General features: G+C 36.9%; 2 protein-coding genes across 3 annotated transcripts in view; both read right to left on the bottom strand.

The window, feature by feature from the left end:
• CCDC169 (coiled-coil domain containing 169) overlaps nt 1-23883 on the bottom strand; it is a 48722-nt gene that overhangs the window by 686 nt on the left and 24153 nt on the right. The window contains exons 5-9 of one of the 2 annotated variants that reach the window (XM_081814828.1): nt 17431-17529; nt 16952-17005; nt 10119-10198; nt 9895-9925; nt 143-2010 (exon numbers count right to left, since the gene is read on the bottom strand). In XM_081814828.1, the coding sequence (XP_081670954.1) occupies nt 1999-2010; nt 9895-9925; nt 10119-10198; nt 16952-17005; nt 17431-17529 (276 nt within the window). In that variant the 3' untranslated portion in view covers nt 143-1998. The remainder of the gene's footprint in view (nt 1-142; nt 2011-9894; nt 9926-10118; nt 10199-16951; nt 17006-17430; nt 17530-23883) is intronic. The other variant, XM_031025887.2, reaches the window with a different exon arrangement.
• LOC102747263 (peptidyl-prolyl cis-trans isomerase D-like) lies at nt 12978-15490 on the bottom strand. The gene is given in 2 exon segments (XM_031025886.2): nt 12978-13928; nt 14146-15490. Coding segments are annotated over 2 exon segments (1104 nt in total). The 5' UTR covers nt 14386-15490; the 3' UTR covers nt 12978-13064.

The following is a 23883-nucleotide window of genomic DNA, read 5'->3' on the forward strand; positions in this document are numbered from 1 at the left end:
GAGAGAGAGAGCATATGAGAGGGGGGAGGGTCAGAGGGAGAAGCAGACCCCCCGCTGAGCAAGGAGCCTGATATGGGACTCGATCCCGGGACTCCAGGATCACGACCTGAGCCGAAGGCAGTCGCTTAACCAACTGAGCCACCCAGGCGCCCCCCCGTATCAGTTCTTTATGCTACCCTATCCCTCTGTTTAAGACAGGCCTTTTCTGTCATTGTAAAGTATCCCAGAGTAGCTCCTGCAGAGCTAATACTTAAACATGACAGAGTCCCCATAGTAAGATATTCAACTAATACCCCATCCTAGTGATGGAAATAAATTTAAATGTTCCAAATCCAATCCTCACAATGGCTTGCTCTGTATGATAGAAATAAATTTTTCAGTGATGACTCTGTGATTATAAATATTATGAAAATTTAAGTCATCAGTTTGCTGCTAATGCTAAGAAAGACTGTATAAGATTTAAAAATCTAATATTTGTTTAATAATATGGGTCACGGTGTCTGATCTCCATAGTTAGCTTAAGAACAGGGGAGATAGGGGCGCCTGTGTGGCTCAGTTGGTTAAGTGTCTACCTTCAGCTCAGGTCATGATCCTAGAGTCCCAGGATCAAGCCCCGCATTGGGTACCCTGCTCAGCGAGTGATCTGCTTCTCCCTCTGTCCCTCACCCCTGTCTCACTCTCTCTCTCAAATAAATAAATAAAATCTTAAAAAAAAAAAAGAACAGGGGAGATATTTCCAAATAGTTCCCATTTGGAATAATATATAGAAAGTTATTTTATGTTTTTCTGTATACTTTATAAAGCCACATACAAGAATTATTTGTCTATATGAAATTTATGAATTCTTCCTTAGAAAAAGAAAGTGAATATCTATAAAAGTTATTATAGAAATGCATTTAGTATTCATTACTGTTGATACTGAATAGAAGTTAAGTTTTAGTTCCAGATATAAGGTGAGAACACCATTAGCTGGAAACTAAGTTAGCTGTGAGTTATTTCTGGAAATATAAAGTCCAATAATTTTACTTATTAAGTTGGGCAAATAAATCATAGGTATGTTCCAAACCTAGATAACAGTTACAAAACCTAAACATAAATAGAAAAATTCAATAAATTATATCAAACCCTTCTCCTCTCCTCACTCTGTCTCCACATTGAGACTTAAGTATTGTGAACACTGCAATGTTTGGTCTAAAGAATTAGGCCATCACTATGAATTAAGAAACATCATAAAATGATTTAAATCACTATGTGCTAAGTAGTAGGACCTTGTAGTTGAATAAATATTGGTTTTCTAGCAAAGTACAAACCTTAGAAGTTATATCATTTGCCTCCATCATTTTATAGATGTGGGAAATAAAGATGAGATGAAGGAACCTGCCCAAGACCTCCTAAGTTCATGGCAGGGTAGAAATTATAACCAAGCTGATTACTGATTGAAGGCTATTTCCATAACACTATGATAGTTCAAATCAAAATCCATCTGATTTGTAGCTTTGTTTAAACCAGGTTTAAAAGACCTGAACATGATATGGCCTATAAGAGCAAAATGTTTTGACGAATTCATTTTTAGCTGACAGATAACAGCTGACAGAAACCAAATATAATAGCACTGTTACTATCAACACAGATTATGGATATATTATTAAAAGTAAGTGTAATAATGCCAACCTTCAGGCTTCCTAGGATATTTTTTAAATCATAAGCTATGCTATTAGATATTTTAGGATCACTTAAAAAATTACTTTCATACAGACAAAGGAACAAACTTCTGGAAGAGGAGCTAAAGAGAAGTTTGATAGCTCTTTTTGTCTATTTCATTCCCTGAAAAATGTGTTCAACATTAACTTCACAAGTTGAATATTATAGATGAAAAGAGGGAAGAAATAGAAATCCACCCAGTTCTAGAATTATAGATTGAGTTTTGGAAGATGGTTTGATCTCGTAATCTTTTTTACTGGTCCTCTCTTGGCATTCATTGTCTTCCGATTAACTGGATTATATCTTCCCCTGAAATAAAAGAAGTGTTAATCATTATTTTTTCAGTCATCATTGTGTACAACAAAAACATCATATGCTTATTGTACCATCCTAAACAGCCATATATTATACCATATTATCTCATTACAGATAGAGAGGAACCAACTCAAGGGCAGATAATCAAGAGGCCAGGAAGGAGTCCATGAAAGTGGCCTAATGTAAAAAGCTCTGACCAAAGAGGGATGAGATAGACCATTCTGATACTCCCTCTGGAAATATGAATTAAAGCTAAGAAAATAGAGAGAAGCCACAAAGCAGGGCAGAGAGAATAAAGAAATCAGGATCCATGAGTAAGCCAAAGTATGTTACCTAAAATTATAATAAAATTGAAACTAAGATATACCAAGGTCTGTGATATTAAAAAGATATAGAGAGTGATGATGGCAGTTGATGATGAGAAGAAAAGTGAAGTAGAGACTGAACTAGTTGAAGTAATAACAGCAACATTTTTAAAGCACATAATTTATGTCAGGAACTGTTCTAAATTCTATTTATTAACTGATTCATATCAACCTCACAAAATCCCTATGATGTACATACTATTATTAGCCCTGTTAAATAGATGAGGAAAAACAAGGTTATACAGTTAGTAAGTGGATCTAGAATTTGAATCCAGAACGGCTGAGTTCAAAGTCTATGCCTTTAACTACTTTTCTGTATGACAGACCACTAAAGTGAAGAACTATGAAGTTCTGCTCAGATTTTAAAGCTTCCTTGAACTCACTTTAATATCTGTGGGCTCAGTTATATTGGAATTCCTGTTCTTGGATTTCCATGGGACCATCTTTCCTTTATTGATTTACATATCTTTATAAAGCCAACTTCCCCACACTCTCACTTAAGAGTAGAGTCAGCTTCAATTCCCTGCAAGGTGCTTTTCAAAAATATTTTACTCAGGGAGTGATGTCAGGAAAAATGACAGAACGATTTTAGAAAATTCTTTCCTCTATAAAAGCAATGGAAAAATTGGCAAAAATGGTCAGAAGCAACTTTTTCTGAGCTCTGGAAATTAACCAAGGACTTGAAGCAATCCTGGAGAATTTATTAAACACATCACACACCACACCCACAGCCCAACACACACAGAGCTGAAACTCAGCAAAAACACTGAACTTTGTAGCATTTTAACTTCCCCTAGCCCTCATTCCCCAGCTTTGGGGTATTCCTATGAAGAAGTTGAAAAACTGACCCTAAAATTCATATGGAAATTAAAGGGACTCTGAATAACCGTAACAATCTTGAAAAAGAAGAATTAGGGCACCTGAGTGCCTCACTCAGTTGAGGGGCTGCCTTCAGCTCAGGTCATGATCCCAGAGTCCTGGGATTGAGCCCAGCATAGGGCTCCCTGCTCAGTGGGGAGCCTGCTTCTCCCTCTCCCTCTGTCTCCTAGCTCATGCTCTTATTCTCTATCTCAAATAAATAAAATCTTAAAAAAAAAAAGAAGAAGAATTAAGTTGGAGTAATCACACTTGCTTATTTCAAAACTTAGTGAAAACCTAGTCATCAAGACAGCACGGCACTGGCATAAGGACAGACTTATAAATCAATGGAGTAGAACTGAGAGTCTAGAAATAAACTTGTATGTTTATGGTTGATTTTTTAAAAGGGTGCAAGGACAATCAAATGGAGAAGAATAGTCTTTAGAACAAATGGTGCTAGGACAATGGGATAGACACGTGCAAAAGACTGAAACTGGATCCCAGTCTCACACTATATACAAAAATTGACTCAAAAATGAATCAGTGGTGACATAACATAATAAAATAAAATTTAAAAAAATAAATAAAAGCAATCATAAAAAAAATGAATCAAAAAGGACCTAAAACTATAAAACTCTTAGAAGAAAACATATGTATAAATCTTTGTGCTCTTGGATTAGGCAAAAAATCCTAGGAAGCCAAGGTCAATTGGCCTTCATCCAAATCAAAACTTTTGTGCTTCAAAGGACATCATCAAGAAAGAAAAAATAACAACAACAAAGAATGTAGGAAAATATTTGCAAAACATGTATCTGATAAGGTCTAGTAACCAGAATATATAAAGTACCCTTATAACACAAGACAACAACCCAATTTAAAAACGGGCAGAAGGGGGTGCATAGGTGGCTCAGTAGGTTAAGTGTCTCTCTTCAGCTCAGGTCATGATCCTAGGGTCCTGGAATGGAGCCCTGCTTTGGGCTCCCTGCTCGGTGGGGAGACTGCTTCTCTCTCCTCTTCTGCCACTCCCCCTGCTTGTGCTTTCTCTCTCTCTCTCAAATACATAAATAAAATCTTTTAAAAAATGGGCAAATGACTTGAACAGACATTTCTCCAAAGAAGATATACAAATGGAAAGCAAGTACACAAAAAGATGCTTAACATCGTTAGTCTTTGGGGAAGTACAAATCAAAAGTACAATGAGATACCACTTCACAAGTACTGGGATGGCTAAAAAAAGGACAATAACAAATGTTGATAAAGATTTGGAGAAACTGGAACCCTCATACATTGCTAAAGGGAAAATAAAATGGTGCAGTCACTCTGGAAAATAGTTTGGCAGTTCCTTAAAAAGATAAAACAGTTATCAATTGACTCAGCAATTCCATTCCAAGGCATATATCCAAACAGAATTAAAAACATATATGCACAAAAACTTGTATAAGAATGTTCATAGCAGCATTATTCACAATGGTCAAAAGGCGTAAACAACCCAAATGTCCACCAACTGATTAATGGACAAACAAAATGTGACAGATCCAAGAACTGGAATATTATTCAGCCACAGAAAGTAATAAAGTACTGATATATGCTCCTACATGAACGAACCTTGAAAAATTATGCTAAGTGACAAAGTCAGGCACATAAGGCCACATATTATTTGTTTCCATTTATATGAAATAACAAGAATAAATAAATCTATAGAGACAGAAAGTAGATTAGCAATTGCCAGGGGCTAGGGGGAGGGAGGAATGGAGAGTGAATGCTAATGGATAAAGCGGTTTTGGAGGGAGATGAAAATGTTCTTTAAGCACATAGCGGTGATGGTTGTGCAACTTTGTGAATACACCAAAAAGCAATGAGTTTCGCTTTAAAAGGGTAAATTTTGGATAACCCAACATATAGAAGAATGAAACTAGACCACTTTCTTACACCATACACAAAAATAAATTCAAAATGGACGAAAGACCTAAATGTGAGATGGGAAAACAAATGGAAACACTAAAGCAATTAGACACAAGTATCCCATAAATAATTACCTTGACTTCCTATATACATCTAGTCCCAAATGATGTTATCAAGGTTTAGGTTTTTTCTATGTTTATTTAAAATCTTCATTGTTCTTCCCTTAGTAGAACCAATGGAACCTTATAAAAACAGTGCCATATCTTGAATGCCCTTTATGAGCTGGGTGCTTTATAAGTTGTGTTAAAAGTACACATATTCTTATAGAAAATACCAGAAAATATAAATTATCCATAATCTCACTATACTATTTTGTATTATAATTTTTAATTACTACTATAGGTAAAAATTTTCCTGTGTCAATTATATATTTTCCTAGAATATAATTTTTTGTAACTTTATATATAATATCATCATAGTTAACTGAATTATTCCCTTAATGTTGGATATTTTGGTTGTGTCTTCTCTACTCTAGCTGCTTTTCTTATCAAAAGGGGGTTCCCTAAACAATCTGTCTCTTAATGAGTCCCAGAATCAATTTCCCTCAGGTCCTGTGATTCTAGGGCACTAAGGGTTGTCTTATTTTCTTCTTTAGAGCTTTTAATCACTCTAGAACACTTCTAAGGAAAAAAAAAATGAGGATGTTCACACTAAAGGAAAAAAAAAATTATGGTTTTCTACGTTTAGGAACCACTGCTTGTGGTCTCAGCTTTTGAAGTCTTTGCTTGAAGGAATATGATATTTTATAGTTAATACATGCCATAATCATAGTCATAAGGTTACCTATTAACTTGGCAACTTCCAAACCTCATCCTAAGGAGATGATTTCTCCTATTTATCTTAAAGATGATTATCTCTTATTTATCCTTTTAAGATTTTATTTTTAGGTAATCTGTACACCCAATGTGGGGTTTGAACTTAAAACCCTGAGTTCAAGAGTTGCAAGCTCCAGTCACTGATCCAGCCATGTGCCCCATATTCTTTTTTCAAATAAGTATATGTAAGAATCTCTAGAATACATCTTTTAATAGCAGTATAGATATCTTGTTCATTTTGTGACTATGGTTTCACAAAGTAGGAATATATGCAATAGCTAATATTCAATATCCCTCTTTGAAAGATTTTTTTAATAGTATATCACAGTCAAATGGGTATTTTCTTTCTTTTTTCTTTCTTTCTTTCTTTTCTTTCTAAGAGAAGGAGAAAGAGCATGCATGTGAGCGGGGTGGGGGGAGGGGCGGAAGGAGAGGGAGAGAGAATTCTAAGCAGGCTCCATGCCCAGTGCATAGCCCGATGCAGGGCTTGATCTCATGACGGTGAGATCATGACCTGAGCTGAAATCTAGAGTAGGACACTCAACCAAATGAGCCACCCAGGTACCCCATGTGGGTATTTTCTAATGCTCTCATTTATTCCGAACATAGGAAAACTCCAGAAGTCAATATTTAACATTAGCATATGTAAGAATATCAACTAAAGCAAACATTAAATGCCACTAAAACTTGATTTCTAAAACATTGCTTTAAGTATACCACATATAGTAGAGTGCACAAAATAGAGATGTAAGATTTGCTTTATAATAAAGCAAATACTCATGTAACCACACCCAGGTCAACAAACAGAACATTGCCATCACATTGGAAGACCTTGTGCTCCTCCCAATTATCATTCCCCTTCTCCTTCCCATTGGTAACCACTATCCTGTCTTCTGACAACACAGTTTAGTTGTGCCTGTCTTTGAACATCATATAAATAGAATCATATTATATGTATTCTTTTATTTCTGGCCTCCTTTCCACAAAACTGTTATAATTATCCATGATGTTGTGTGAACTGTAGTTTGTTTTTATTGTTGTTATTATTCATATATATTTATAATATATTCATGTTACTATTCATAAATATATGAATATTTGTTTTTATATAAGAATATCATATATGTATGAATATATATCTCTCAAAAAATTTTATCTGATCTGCTACTGATAGATATTTGAATTCAGTTTATGGTTGTTATGAATAAAGCTGTTACGAACATTCTTGCACAGGTTTTCTTTGGTATAAATATATGCAACATTCTGTTAGGTATATAACTAAGAGTGCAACTGTTGGGTTATAGAGTAGGTATATGATCAGCTAAATGTAGGAAGTAATATTAAACACTATTCCAAAGTGGTTGCATAAATTTACAGTTCATATCTTTGACAACACTTGGAATCATCAATCTTTAAAATTTGTGGTGGCCTCTCATAATTTTAACTTGCATTCCACTGAATAAGTAATGGTGTTTGAGTCCATTGGCCATTTGGATATCCTCCTCTGTGAGGTACTTAACACTAAAACTTGGTTTAAAGACTAAAACTTGAATCAAAAAGTGTACTAAGTTCCAGAGTTGAGGCAATAACTCAGAACAACAATACTTTAAAGTAGACCAATTATATATACCTAATTTGGAAGGTTATAGGTATATAGAAATGTTTGTATTATTTGAGTTATTTGGTTTATTAATATTTCCAGAAAGTGGAGAGTTTTTTTTCCCATTTGTATGACCATTAATTCACTCATGCATTCATTAAAAAATTAGTAAACACCTATTTATTTATGCCAGGCACTGTATTCAACATTAGGCTCTACCAAAGATGGAAGTGACAGGCACTGTATTCAACATTAGGTTCTACCAAGGATGGAAGTGACATATCCAAGACCAAGATGTGCAGTGCCAGAGGGCACAGACAAGCTTACTGAGCAGGTGGATGATGTGGTCTGGGATACCTGCTCAGTAATCTTGTGATGCACTAGTACCTCCAGCTCAGTTCAGACCTACAGCATGGAGGGCCCTAAAGAGAAACTGATCATCAGGATGATATAGCAGGGGGCAAGGAAGAATGGGTTTGGCATCCAGGTCATCTACTTGAGTGTCTTTTAGTACCACCTTGCCCAATTTGACAGTTATGTGGATGAGAACCATTTATAACATGGCCTGGAAAGGATATGACAAACTGGGCTCTGATTCTCAGGGTAGGTCACCCCATCAGAGGAAGAGAAAGTCCATACTTCATTCACTGATGAATCAGCTTGAAACATGAGATGGCAGCTGCACTGTAGCCCTATTCTCTCTGCCCAAATCTATTTCCTTCCCTTCTCCTCGAGGTACTCATTCTAAGAATGCTTAAGAGTAAACTTCCTACATGCTGATTTCCATTTCAGAGTCTGCTCCCGGAGAGATCCAACCTACAACAGCATCAGTGGAAAACTAAACTGCCCTAACAGACCTATAGTATAATAATATAGATGTGTATGTGTGTTAATACATGAGTAGAATGAGTTTTATTTGTATTTTCAAAATATTTCTCCATTATTTAAGCAAATTTGAATAAAAGAGGTATTTTCTAAAATATAATTGGAAGATAAATATAAAAATAAAAAAGAAATATTAATTGGAAGATAAATGGTAAAAATAAAAAAGAAATATGTAGGGTGACTGTGCAGAAAGAGTTACTGTAGCAAGCCTGAAACTAGAAAGGCCTTCTTTCAAGGTTGGCCCTTGGCTGGTGTCTGGGAACTTAGTGATAAAAAGTTCCCTACACTGATATAAAATTTTCCTTAAATGAAAAAGAATGGCTTACTGTACTTAAACTATACAAACAATATGGTTTCTGTGAACATGTTTTCCTTCTGGAAGTCTGGAATTTGGTATGTGCTAAGCAAAGGGTAACTACACGATACCTACACGACTGGCCCCCGGTAAAAAACGTGGGTACTAAGTATCTAATGAATTTCCCTGGAAGATCAAATTTCATGTGTTGTCACACATTGTTCCACGACCTACTGCTGGAGGAGCAAAGTATGTCCTATGTGACTGCACTAGAGGACTTTTAGAAGCTTGTGCCTAGTTTCCTCCAAACTTCACCCCATACACCTTTTTCCTTTGATGATTTTTCTTTGTATCCTCTGGCTGTAATATATCCAAGCTGTATGCACAAATATATGCTGAGTCCTGTGTGTTGTTCTAGCAAATCACTGAACATGGGACTGGTCTTGGGGCGCCCCAGGACAGAGGTATAATAGTTTTCAGAGGGAAGTCATTTTCCAGAACTTAATGTTTTCACTATATTTCTATTGATATTAAATGTACAGGATAATAAGTTATAATTTAAAATATTTATGACTACTCAAGGAAGAACACACTTTTATCCATCTAGCCATATATTGGACAAAATGTTGCTATCCCATGAATCTCCACCAAAAACACTTGCTATATTGCATATACCTTTTATGCCTGTATTTGAAAATAATTCTGACTTATAGCTAATTTATATCCTGGTTTACTCTTTTGATATTGTTAAGTTATATATGAATATATTCACCTACATAGAAAAGGTTATATAAGACAAGGATTGCTTGGCTAATTATTCTGTACTTAGTATAGAACAGGAAAAATTATGTGTAGATATAACCTCCTAAACCCATAAAACATTCCTCTGTTCTTTATTCATCCTAAATTACTTTTGTTTGCATTGGAAAACACAGTTTTCCACTGGTGCTGCACTGTCTTCTACACTAATTTCAGTGTCTATATTTCGTCTGTAAAAAAGTTAAGGCTGGTAATTTAATTGTATTTATATTGTTAATGGTGTAGATTTAGGCTCCTCTTGGGTAGCGTATTGTTTTAGCTTAGAAAATAAGAACTTACCTTGTTGGAAGACAAAACATATTCTTGGGATCTACAAAAGTGTATATAAATAGTGAATAGAGAGCATAAATTTCTTATAGTTCTTTTACCATCTGTCTTTTATTTTATATCATTGCTATAAAATCTAGAAGTTCAACTTCCAAAATATAATGGACACCTGTTTTGTCAGTATCATTCACATGCAAATATAATTAATTAGAAACGAAAGATATAGTTAGACTTACAGTTTCACTAGCTTCTCTTTCATTCTAGGCAGTTGATCCATCTGTTGTTGCCTTTTAGAAACTTGGTATGAGTCAGAGACCTGAAATACAAACATTTGAGCATTTGTCCTCTTATTTCATGACTGATTTTGGAGATAAGAGGAACAGTCCATTCTCAATTAACTCTTTTATAACCAGGCCCTTAAGTGGTATGCATAAGAGAAGATAAAGAATAATGGGAAATTATGGCCTTCTCTAGTATTAAGAGGTTTCTAAAGATTATGGAAACTCCTTTATCTCAACCCTACATTCCATGTGATTTTTAAAATAAATATAGAGGAAATTGTGAAAATCATATCATCTTTGTGGTATAAAGATCATTAAAAGTTTTCATAACAGACACTGAATATAAATAATACATACACTCTGCCATTAAGAAAGATATGACAATAGAAGTGGAAATGGAAAAACAAGATCATACTTTCATTTTTGTTTGTTTTGAGATACTTCTGTGATACAAAAGTAGAGACTTTCTGTAGGTGGTATAAATAAAATTCCCAGTACAGGAACAGTTGAGGCTGGTGACCTTAGAGATGGCATTGAAGACATGGGTAAATGAGATCATTCAGTAAGAACACAGAGAGAAGTAAGAGAGTTGATGATAAAAACTTGAGAAAGCAACTTTTAAGGGGTAGGAGAATTACTAAAGGCCATCCCTTAAAAAATAGGAAAACAGGAAAAAATACTGGCATGGAAGTCATGAGGTGGGTGATATTCAAAAAGTGAGCATAGTTAGCAATATGAAATGCCTCAGAGATGTCTACACTACCAGGAGGTTTGAAAAGAGGTCATTATGTTGAAAAGTAAACTGTGCCAGAGCCCAGTGCTGGGGGTCAGAAAGGAATTGAAAGAGGTCTAAGACTAAAAGCAAAGCAGTGAGTATATCCACCCTTGCACGAAGTTTGACTGAGAAAAGAAAAGCTAAGGTAGTAGTTTTATTAAGACAGGGTAAAATAGGGGCACCTGGGTGGCTCAGTCAGTTAAGCGGCTGCCTTCAGCTCAGGTCATGATCCTGGGGTCCTGAGATTGAGCCCCACGTCTGGCTCCCTGCTCAATGGAGAGCCTGCTTCTCCCTCTCCCTCTGCCTGCCACTCTGCCTACTTGTGCTCTCTCTCTCTCTGTCAAATAAATAAATAAAATCTTTAAAAACAAAAAAAATATGGGGTAAAATAAAAGTTGGTTTCTGTTTTATTTTGGTGGAAGAGATGAGCATCTTTGTGAAGATGTTAGATCATCTTTGCTAAGTGGGACAATTTTGGGCACATTGGACCAGATGGAATTCACTCATTTATTCACTCAGTAAATGCTATTGAGCAACCACTATGTGCCACCTCCAGTTTAGCACTGGGGCACAAAGATAAGTCACAGTTCTTACAATCTATTGGAGTATAATACATAGATTATACAATTCACTGCCTTGGCAGAGGTTTGCACAGGTGCTTTGTAAGCATAAGGCAGATGCTAGTTCAAGCCATAGGGGGCCTGGAAGAGTAGCCAATTAAGAGCTAAGGAAAGGACATTCCAGGCAGAAGGAGCAGGAAGGGCCTACCAGTATAAGACAGCATGACATATGCAGGGACCACATATATCTTTGGTCTGGCTGCAATACATGATGTAAGTAGGGACACAGCTGGAAAGGCAGGTATTGGAAAGGATCTTGTAGACTACACTGAGCTTTGCTGAAATCCTTTGGACAATGCAAAGTCACTGAAGGCTTTAAATAGGGAACATCACCAGAGCTCCTGGGTGGCTCAGTCAGTTAAGCGTCCAACTTTTGATTTCGGCTCAGGTACTGATCTCAGGGTCCTAGGATCCAGCCCCAAGTCGGGCTCCATGCTCGGCGGGGAGTTTGCTTGGGGATTCACTCCCTCTCTCTCTGCCCCTCCCCCCTCAAATAAATAAATAAATCTTTATTTTTTTTTAAGATTTTATTTTATTTATTTGTCAGAGAGAGAGAGAGCAAGCACAAGCAGGGGGAGCAGCAGAGGGAGAGGGAGAAGCAGACTCCCCGCTGAGCAAGGAGCCTGATGCGGAACTCAATCCCAGGACCCTGGGATCATGACCTGAGCCAAAGGCAGACGCTTAACTGACTGAGCCACCCAAGTGCCCCTAAATAAATCTTTTTAAAAAAGTAGGGAACAACACTGTATCTGTATTTCAGAATGATTGCTCAGGCAGCAGAGGAGAAAAAATTGAGCATGGTGGGGGCAAGATTTTAATCTTTATTTAATAAATAAATAAATAAATAAATAAATAAATAAATAAATAAAATCTTTTAAAAAGAAAATAAAAATAAATCTGGGAGCTCTATTTTCAAATGAATAATAATAAAATAGAGTTGTCCAAAAAGACAACAGAAAGAGCTGGATAGTCTGGAATCTATGACATAAGGAACTGCTAGTGTAACTTTTGTGATAATTTAATATTTTAGCTTAGGGAAAAAAACTATGGAAACACTTAAGGGTTGTTTTCATATCTTTGAGAAGCTGTCACAGAGGAGACATATAGAATTGTCCTGTGTTCTTCAGTGGAAGAAACTAAAACCAATACGTTTTAAGGAAGGAGAATAAGGAGAATTACATGATGCTTTAACAATTCTAATAATTAGAATTGCCTGACAATGAAACAGAACAGCCTCAGGTTCATTATCTGTAAACCAAAGCATTATATTCAATAGTGTCTCAGATCTACTGCTAAAATTCCACATTTATGGAAACAGAGCTTAAGTTTATTATGTGTTACAAGTTCTAGTCAGACTTTCTGCCTGACTTTTCTTTTTTTTTTTTGTAACAATGTTTTATTAAGAGTGGGACATCAGGGACCATATATAACTAACAAAAACCTTTAAATTTTCTTATTGCCTTTATATAACAATCAATGCATATTTAAGTAAAACCGAACTTCTTACTAGGCAAATATTTTTGCATACGCTGCCTTCTCTTTATCTTTTTGTGCTTTTATCTTTTGTTTGACTTTCAGCAATTCTGCCTGGATAGCTTTATCTTCCGGTGCTATCTCCTGAGCTTTCTTAAGATCAGCCAATGCTTGATCGTATTCTTTTAATCCTTGCCATCCTTGAGCTCTACGGTACAATGCTTTGGTATTGGATGGGTCTATTCCAAGAGCCTCCAAACAACTGTCGATTGCTCCCTGCCAATTTGACATCTTCAGTTTACAAGCACCAATATTCACCACGCAGCTTAAAACTATAGGTTGCAGCTTCGATCTATCTGCTTGCTCAATAGTAGCTTTTGAACCTTCCACATATCTTAAAACTTTTGTATATTTTTTAATGGCCATCTCCCAGTTCTGAGATCTGAAAAAAATATTTCCAATATTTTTTACATCTTCTGTTATTAGTAAAATTTTATTTACATCTTTTAAATCTATATCTGCATCCTCACGGAAGTCTGGGTGACTGTCACCAGAGCCATCTTTTGGGAATATGCCCCAATCATCCCCTTCCTTCAATTCTCCGCATTCTGCAATAACACACAATTTGGCAGGTTTTTCACCTTTCACTTCTACATTTTCCAGTATCCTTGCCACACCCATTCCTTTAATTACTTGGCCAAATACCACATGTTTCCCATCCAAGTGAGGAGTCGGGACTGTTGTGATAAAGAATTGAGAACCATTTGTATTGCAGCCTGCATTTGCCATGCTCAATAAACCTTCCTGATCATGCTTATAATCGCAATTTTTATCGTCAAATTTTTCACCATAAATACTTTTTCCACCTGTCCCATTTTGATTTGAGAAGTATCCACCATGAATCATAAATTTCTTTTTTTTTTTTTTAAAGATTTTATTTATTTATTTGACAGAGAGAGACACAGCGAGAGAGGGAACACAAATGGGGAGTGGGAGAGGGAGAAGCAGGCTTCCTGCGGAGCAGGGAGCCCGATGCGGGGCTCGATCCCAGGACCCTGGGATCATGACCTGAGCCGAAGGCAGACGCTTAACTGGCTGAGCCACCCAGGCGACCCTGAATCATAAATTTCTTAATAATTTGATGGAAAGGGCATCCTTTGAAATGGAGAGGTTTCCCAGTGGTGGGTCCAATGCCTTTTTCTCCTGTATACAATACACGAAAATTTTCTGCAGTTTTGGGTACAATATCTGCAAACAATTCTAAGACAATTCAACCAACTCAATCCCCTCCGACAAATAAGACTCTGGGGTTACTGGGGTTGGAGAGCTTAGTTTGAGCAGATGGGTGCGACATTTTGAATTGCAGATGCGCTTGGGAGCAAACTCAGAGAACCTCGTGGATGACCGGCAGCTCAACCCAAAAGCGGTTTTCTCCTCTGCCTGACTTTTAAGTAATGCAACAAACCTATATATTCTTACAACTCAATGTCCATACTGTACACATATTGCATAAATTAGAAAAATCCTGAGATATGGAAACTCACAGTTTCATTCAAAACAGTGAAGATAGCAGAAGTATAAACAGCAGCCTCAGCAAATAGCTCTAGTTATCTACCTAAGAATCAATTATTTATGTATTCAGCATGGAAGAACTGCAGATCATCTGCTGACCTTTCCCATCACCCTAATATCCACATGGTCAGAACCATCTTTGACTATAAAGATTAACAATTCATTCTAGAGTGAAAATCCTTATTAACATTTATACTGGGGAACAGGATTAACATCTTCCTGGGAAGCTGTTAAAATAGGCTTTGATTGTATGTTCAGTGATCCTGTATAATCAGAGTAGAACCTATTTCACCTTAGTGAATTTTTCAGATAAACAAATAAAGCTAAAGGAGGAAGGCTGAGGCAAGTAGAAATTCTAATGCCCCTGTGACAGAGAGAGAGGCTAGGGAGATCAGGAAAGAAAACAGGAAAATAATGTTCACCACTTACTAGAATTTAGAACATATTATGGGCCAGGCATTTTACTCAGCACTTTATATACCTTTCATCTCTAAACACTCACAAATCCCCTGCAACACAGTACTATTATTTCCCGTTCTACCAAGAAGGAAAGAAATTAGGCCCCAAAAGTTCACACCACAATTAGGTACCAAGCTGGGATTTAAATCCAAATTTAAATGACTCCAAAACCTGTGGTCTTTCCTCAAATCATGGTCTTATAAAGCAGTTAGCATTTATGCTAGAACTTGAAGGAAGCAGAATTGGCACATATGAAAAGCAGCATATTCCAGGTGGAGTCATGGTCTAAGGAAAGGCATGAGGGTGCCTGCCTCAGTTGGCAGTGATGCCAACTGAGTATCCAGGACCATCAAGTGTGAACTGACTGTTTAATGGGTAAGAGACTACAGGAGTGATTCTATTTTTTTTTTTTTTAAGATTTTATTTATTTATTTGACAGAGAGAGACACAGAGAGGGAACACAAGCAGGCTCCGGGAGAGGGAGAAGCAGGCTTCCTGCTGAGCAGGGAGCCCAATGCGGGGCTTGATCCCAGGACCCTGGGATCATGACCCGAGCCAAGGGCAGATGCTTAATGAGTGAGCCACCCAGGCGCCCCAGGAGCGATTCTATTTTGTCTCAATTTCCTAACTGAATCTTAGTCACTACTAGAAAAAAAAAAAAAAAGAAGTCTAAGCCTCCCTTTACCCACCACTGCCCTGACTTTCATTCCAAAATTGTTCTATACATTCCCTTATCAGCTCCAAGCCCCAATCCTAACTCCCTTCCTCTCCATCCTTTCATGGTTCTCTGAGTTTGCTCCCTTTCATTGATCCTCTGGAAATACCAGATCAGTGATTAGCAGACTATCTTTATGGCAAACCCAGCCCTCAAGGTCCTCTACTTCCTTGCCTCACCTAGTTAATGTCCTGAAGACTCCAACCTACCTCTTGGCCCTTCCTCCCCTGACCATCCCTTTGAAACTCTTCAGAGCTATATTCTAAACTATCTTTTCTTTTCACCCTGTATACTCTCCCTGATGCATTTCATTCATTCATATGGCTTCATTTACTATCTATGCTAATAATTTCCATGTCTATATCTCCAATTTTTATCTTTTCTACCCTGAGATTCATATATCCAACTGCTCTTTGGACACTTCCATTTAGATAATGTGCATTGAAAACTAAACTCATATCCTGATTTTAAAACATATATCAAAATAAAGCTAACAAGGATTAAATATTTAAATGTAAAACATTTAGCCAAGTACTAAAAAAAAATGTGATAAATGTTATGAAACATTGAGATGAAGACTTTTAAACTATGACATCAGAAGCCATAAATAAAAATTGGCTCTGACAACATCAAAATAAAAACTCAGTAATACTAACATCATCAAAAATAAAACTGAAAAGCAAATGAAAAACTATGGAAAATATGTGCAACATCATTCATAATTTACTGATCACTTTCCTGTCCTATCATTTGTGTGTACACACTTTCCTATCTTGTATTGTAAGTACACCCTTTCTAGTAATAGTGCAGTATCTTAGGCCTCACTGTGAATAATTATGACATAATATGTCATGAATTTCATGATAACAGAGGGATAACTGCTTATTTGCTTGAATTCTAGAAATTATAGATCAAACTAAAAGGATAACTAAGGAAGCAAATATGCAAAATATTCCCTTAATCTGGGAAACTTTTATCTCCTTGTTACCTTTTTATAAAACCTATAAATTTTCCTTTTCACCTTCCATATTTAGAAACTTGGTACATTTTCTCCCATAATTCCAACATATGTTTGTTTATCAAACCAAACCAATCAAAAGCCTAGAAAAGTGAAAAATGTAATTTACAGTAAGAGGAAACTCTTAAAATTTGGAAGTAAGACAACAAAAGTTACCTGAGACATTTCAGCTAGGTATCTACGGCGCTCATTGTTGGTCTTGTGGTAAGCCTAGAGGAAAAATACATAAGTAAAGAATCCAGGGCACCTTGGTGGCTAGTTGGTTAAGCGACTGCCTTCAGCTCAGGTCATGATCCTGGAGTCCCAGGATCGAGTCCCGCATCGGGCTCCCTGCTCAGCAGGGAGTCTGCTTCTCCCTCTGACCCTCCCCCCTCTCATGTGCTCTCTCTCTCTCATTCTCTCTCTCAAATAAATAAATAAAATCTTAAAAAAAAAAAAAAGAATCCAACATCAGAGAGGATTTGCAATATTAGCAAGACTATTACTAAGTCAAGTTTATGCCTATGCTGTTTTTTAAAATAGTGTAGGAAATAGTTTTTTAAGTATTTTGTGATAACAATATAGTAGGTTTGTAGATAACATACTAAAAATAATGGCAGTTACAAAGAAATGTCTAGTACAGAATAAAAACAAACCTTTGATTCTTGTTCCAGTCTCAGTGCACAGTCTTTCACTTGATTTTCAAGGCTTCTTTTCTCTTTTCCTAGCTGTTTAAGTAATGTATTTAAGTATTCCTGAAAGTATAAATAGTAAATTTTTACATGTACTCATGTTCTAAATAACAGTAAGAAATTTCTTCACTGGCAAATGCCTACCTCATAACATTCTGTGACTTCAAATTCTATAATATGTACCTTTTAAGTAATAGCAATAATAATAATTACAATATTTATTTAACCCTAACAGTATTCCAAGTCTGTACTTGTGCTAAGTGCTTTCCATAGACTATTTCATTTAATCCTTATAAAAGCCAGGAAGATGGCTAATATATTTATTTCCATTTTACTGTTGAGAAAATTGCATCTGCTGGATGTTAAGTAAGTGGTCCAAAGACACACAGCTAATAAATGGTAGAGCTGGAATTAGAAGCCAGGTAGTTTGGGGTGCCTGGCTGGCTCAGTCAGTGGAGCATGAGACTCTTGATCTCAAGCCCCATGTTGGATGTAGAGATTACTTAAAAATAAAATCTAAAAAAAAAAAAGAACCCAGGTAATCTGACTCCAAAGGCCACACATGCTAAACAATATTATTATATATTTTTCATATGACTGATTCCAGTATAATAATAGTACAGTAGAAGAACAGACAATAAAGTTGATGACCAGGAGAATTGAGAAAATATTGCAGGGTAGGACAGTTCTGGAAACTAAGACCTCAAGCCAAATACCATTCATCACAAATAGCTGGAGCTGAGTAGAGGTTTAGCCAAATGCCAGAGCAATACTGCATTACAGCAATTTAGTTTAAAAATTTAATCCTTAAACCAATAGCTAGTTATTTGCAGTAACTCCAATTATTTCTCATATTCTTACACATTACCACATTAACATTAAAAAATCTCTAAACTGAATTCTACATAACCCTTGTTGGTCATGATTTAGGTCACTTAAGTTATTAAAAGAAACATTTAAAGAAAAAGAGAAGCAGCTGATTTAAATCTTCACAAAGCAAAACTGCAAGATATTTTAGAGCTCATACCCTCCTCCTGAAAAACAGCTAATTCTCTAAAAACTTATTTTCTCTCCTAGATACTTGTTCACACTTATTAGAATATAAAAAATTGTATCAACAGAATAATTAGGTCAGCTGAAACAAGGCAAGTTCTTGTCTCTAAAAATAACACCAGTGATAATACAAATCTCTTGGTTATGACAATTCTCCACTATGCATATTTGGTTACCATTAAAACATAACTGGGTGATATTTCGCAGGCAGGCTTTATTTGTCTTTGAAAACCATGCACTGGTGTCATAAATGGCCTGCAGTCCCCCTCCCCCAAATACAAACTTGCTCCAGAAGAAAGTCCATGAAAGCCCCACAAATTTAAGAGGTTAAACTGAGTTATCTTATAGAAAATTAAACCCTTATGAAATAAACCACTGCTCAAGTATGAAGAGTTTTTGAAGAAATAATCAAGGAGTGATGGAAGTAGTTCAAAATTTTGCTGTATAGACCCTTGCTAGGAGAATTCCAAGCTTAGTCCACCATAGTAACATGGTTTAGTTACATCATTTCTTAAATACATTTTTATAAATGTAAAAGAGAATCTAACTCTTTTTAATATTGTTTCAATGGGAAAATGCACTCTAAGTTCTAAAAGAAATTAGCTTATCAATAAACTACAGGAATATAAATTATTTTTATATTAAAGATGACCTGAATGAGATATGACCCAAAACTCTAGAAATTCATACAAGAAACATACATATGAAATAGGTAAAATTCAAGGCAATACATGACTAAATGCCAATATGTGAAACACAGACAATAAATGCTCACAAGTTTTTGAAAGAGGCTGATCAACATGGGCTAGAGCACTCAGGATCCCCCAAAGAGGAAGGATCTGAATGGGCAAAAAAGAGGGAGAAGGGGAGCTATATACTGATCAAAGACTTGAGTCAAATGATTACTTAGTGGTAATGATAGAGCTAAAGCAAGATATCTGAGCAATAAATAAGAGATAAGGTAAGATAAATAAGGAAGGACCTGGTTATAGAAGACTTAGACTGCCAGGCTCAGGAAGCTAAACCCTGGGAGCTATCGGAAATTATTAAACAAGTGGCATGATGAGAGCAGGGGGTTAGGAATACTAATTAAGTGGCAATTTCTATGACAAAGGATGTTTTATGTTATTTATTGATGTGGATTTGCAGTTCTGAGCTTTGCAGCTTAAATTTATTTATTTACTTACTTATTTTTATTATTTATTTATTTATTGAGAGCGTGAACTGGTTGGGGTGGGCAGGGTGCGGTGGGGGAGTGGGAAGGGCAGAGGGAGAGGGAGAGAATCTCAAGCCAACTCAGCACTGAGCGCAGAGCTTGATATGGGGCACCACCATCTCACAACCCTGAGATCTTGACCTGAGCTGAAATCAAGTCAGACGCCCAATCGACTGAGCCACCCAGGCACCCCTAAAGCTTAAATATTCTTTGTGTTAGACTGTATCTCGCTACTATTCCTATCCTGACTAAATTCCTTGTCTTATCACCTAATTTTACAATTCATTCATTTATTCAAAATATATTCATCAAGCAGCTCCTATGTGCCAGACATTGTGCTAAGGATACCACAGTGAGAATTATAAACACAGACCCTGTCCTCATGGAGCTGAGAGTCTTATATGGTTTACCTTGGTGAATGTGACAGGTAAGCTTGAGAAGAATCTGTATTCTGTCATTGGATGGAATATTCTATAAATGTCAATTGATTGAGTTGACTGACATTGCTGTTCAGGTCAACTATGTCTTTATTGACTTTTCTCCATTTTTGATCTATCAGTTACTGACAGGGTGGCTGCTGAAGTCTTCAACTTTAATAGTGGATTTGCCTATTTTTCCTCCATTAATTCATCAAAATCACTATTTAAGTGTTCCTACCAGTTTATGTTTCTAGCAGCTTCGGTTCCAGATAAGCAGATATTAGTGACTACCTGGATTTGTCTGTTTTATATAGATTTCAGGATGGGAGTTTGCCCTGAAAACTCAGTTCACTGAGTGATTGAGTTTCAGATTATTCACCTTTTTCTTGTTGTAATGATAGCACTATGCATATTGAGCCAAAACCAGAAGTCGAAAACTGTTCTTGATCCTCTTTTCTAATTGGCACAAAAAGAATGCGTTCTCCAAGTCAGTGGTTGCATATCCTACACCTGAAGACTTATTAGTCTGCTTTAGCAGTGACACCATATCCGGCAAAGCAGCTGCACTTGGGGCTAATAATTGGTTAAGCCTGCAGTGGCTTACAGTCTTCCTCTACAATACATCCAAACTGGCCATTTAAACAGAGTAATGACAGGCACTAAGACCCTTGCATCTCTTAGGTTTTTATTTGTGGCACTAATCTCTGCTGTCTTCCCTGGGTTAAGAAATTGCTTTTGCTTTACAATTTTGGCCTTGGGTGGGAGAGGGACAGTTCTAAAGTTTCCAATCGGTTTTTCCCATCATGATAGTTTTTACTTCAGAGATGAAGGCCCAGTGTGGGGGTTAACTTCAACTGCCAAGTATAAGTTCAATTACGTACTCAGGGACTGAGAAAATGATCACTGTGAGGGTAGGGGACTCTATGGGCACATATGATTTGGACGGTGGGCACAGATTCCTATTTGGGGAATCAATGTCAACTCAGACCTCAAAATGTCTGGTTGTTTCCTTTCCCACAGTGCACAGTCATCCACATAAGTGGTCAGAGGCCCTTCTGGAGGAAGACTGGTGATATGGTCATGATACATACATGGACTGATATAGGGTCCTTTCTCCCAGGAACCCAGCTACCTCTTTGGTCAATGATTTCTAGACCCTGGGATCATGACCTGAGCCGAAGGCAGACGCTTAGTGACTGAGCCACTCAGGTACTCCTGAACAAGTAGAATTTGAAATTAAAAAACACAATATCATTTACATTAGCACCCCCCAAAATGAAATACTTAGGTATAAATCTAACAAGATTATGTGTAAGATCTGGATAAGGATAACTACAAAACTATGATGAACAAAATCAAAGAACTAAATAAATGGAAAAAATACTCCATGTTCATGGATAGGAAGACTCAATATTGTCAAGATGTCAGCTCTTCCCAACATAATCTATAGATTCAATGCAATCTCAATCAAAATTCCAACATGTTATTTTATGGATACTGATGAACTGATTCTAAAGTTTATAGAAGAAGCAAAAGGCTCAAACAGCCAATATGACTTTGAGCAAGAAGAACAGGGGCACCTAGGTGACTCAGTCGGTTAAGCGGCTGCCTTCAGCTCAGGTCATGATCTCAGCATCCTGGGATCAAGCCCAGTGTTGGGCTCCCTGCTCAGTGGGGAGTCTGCTTCTCCCTCTCCCTTTGCCCCTCCCCCCAGCTCATGCACGCACGCTCTCTTTCTCCCTTGCTTGCTCTCACTCTATCTCAAATAAATAAATAAAATCTTAAAAAAGAAAAAGAAGAACAAAATTGGAGGACTGATGTTTACCAACTTCAAGACTTATCAAAAAGCTACAGTAATCAAGATTGGTATTAACAAAAGGATAGATATATAAATAGGACAGAATAGAAAGCCCAGAAATAGACCACCCAGAACAAATAGATCCTTTTTCAACTGATCTTTGACAAAGGAACAAAGGCAATGCCATGGAGCAAAGACAGTTTCTTCAACAAATGGTGCCAGAACAACTGGATATCCACATGCAAAGAAACGAATCTAGACTACACCCTTCACAAAAATTAACCCAAAGTGGATAACAGGGATAAATGTAAAATGCAAAACTAGGGGCGCCTGGGTGGCTCAGTCGGTTAAGCCTTGGCCTTCGGCTCAGGTCATGATCCCAGGGTCCTAGGATCAAGCCCAGCATTCGGTTCCCTGCTCCGTGGGGAGCCTACTTCTCCCACTCCCTCTGCCCCTGCCCCCGCTCATGCTCTCTTTCCCTCTCAAATAAATAAATAAATAAAATCTTTAAAAAAAATAAAATAAAATGCAAAAATATATACCTCCTGGAAGATGACATAAGAGAAAACTTAGATGACCTTGGGTATGGTGATACTTTTTTAGATACAACACCAAAGGTTCTATCCATGAAAGAAATAATAAATAAGCTGGTCTTCATTAAAATTAAAAACTTTTGCTCTGTGAAAGACAATGCCAAGAGAATTAGAAGACAAGCCACACACTAGGAGAAAATATTTGCAAAACACACATCTGATAATGGACTGTTACCTAAAATACACAAGAACTTTTTTTTTTTAAAGATTTTATTTATTTATTTCACAGAGAGATAGAGAGAACAAGTAGGCAGAGAGGCAGACAGAGGGAGAGGGAGAAGCAGGCTCCCCGCCGAGCAGGGAGCCCGATGTGGGGCTCGATCCCAGGACCCTGGGATCATGACCTGAGCCGAAGGCAGCCACTTAACCAACTGAGCCACCCAGGCGCCCCCACAAAGAACTCTTAAAACTCAACAACAACCTGATTTAAAAATGGACCAAAGATCTTAACAAATACCTCATCAAAGAAGATATATGGATGAAAAATAAGCATATGAGAAAATGCTCCACATCATGTGTCATCAGGGAAATGCAAATTAAAACAACAAGGAGATACCATTACTCATCTATGAGAACGGCCAAAATCCACAACACTGAAAATACCAAATGCCAATGATGATGTGGAGCAATAGAAACTCTCATACAATGCAGGTGGGAATGCAAAATGGTACAGCTTCTTTAGAAGACAGTCTGGCAGGGGTGCCTGGGTGGCTCAGTCAGTTAAATGTAGGACTCTTGATTTCTGCTCAAGTCATGATCTCAGGGTTATGGGATTGAGCCCCACGTCAGACTCTGTGTTCAGCACGGAGTCTGCTTGTCCTTCTCCCTCTGTTCCTCCCCCTGCTAGTGTTCTCTCTCTCAAATAAATGAATAAAATCTTTCAAAAAAAAAAAAAAAAGAAAGAAAAGAAAACAGTCTGGCAGTTTCTTACAAAACTAAACATACTCTTACCATACGATCCAGTGATTGCACTCCTTGGTATTTGCTCAAAGGAGTTGAAACTTAGGTCCCTACAAAAACCTGCATATTTATTCATAGCTGCTAAAACTTGGAGGTAACCAAGATGTCCTTCAGTAGGTGGATGGATAAATGAACTATGATACATCCAGACAATGAAATATTATTCAGCACTAAAAACAAATGAACTATAAAGGCATGAAAAAAACATGGAGGAATCTTAAATGCATATTACTAAGTGAAAGAATCAATCTGAAAAGGTTATATACTGTATGACTGCATCTATATGACATTCTGGAAAAGGCAAAACTATGCAGACAATAAAAAGATCAGTGGTTGCCACATGAGAGACAATGGACTCTGAAAAACAAACAGGGTTCT

The sequence above is a fragment of the Leptonychotes weddellii genome, chromosome 3 (assembly GCF_054177405.1).
Source record: "Leptonychotes weddellii isolate Sample4059 chromosome 3, ASM5417740v2, whole genome shotgun sequence".
NCBI lineage: Eukaryota > Metazoa > Chordata > Mammalia > Carnivora > Phocidae > Leptonychotes > Leptonychotes weddellii.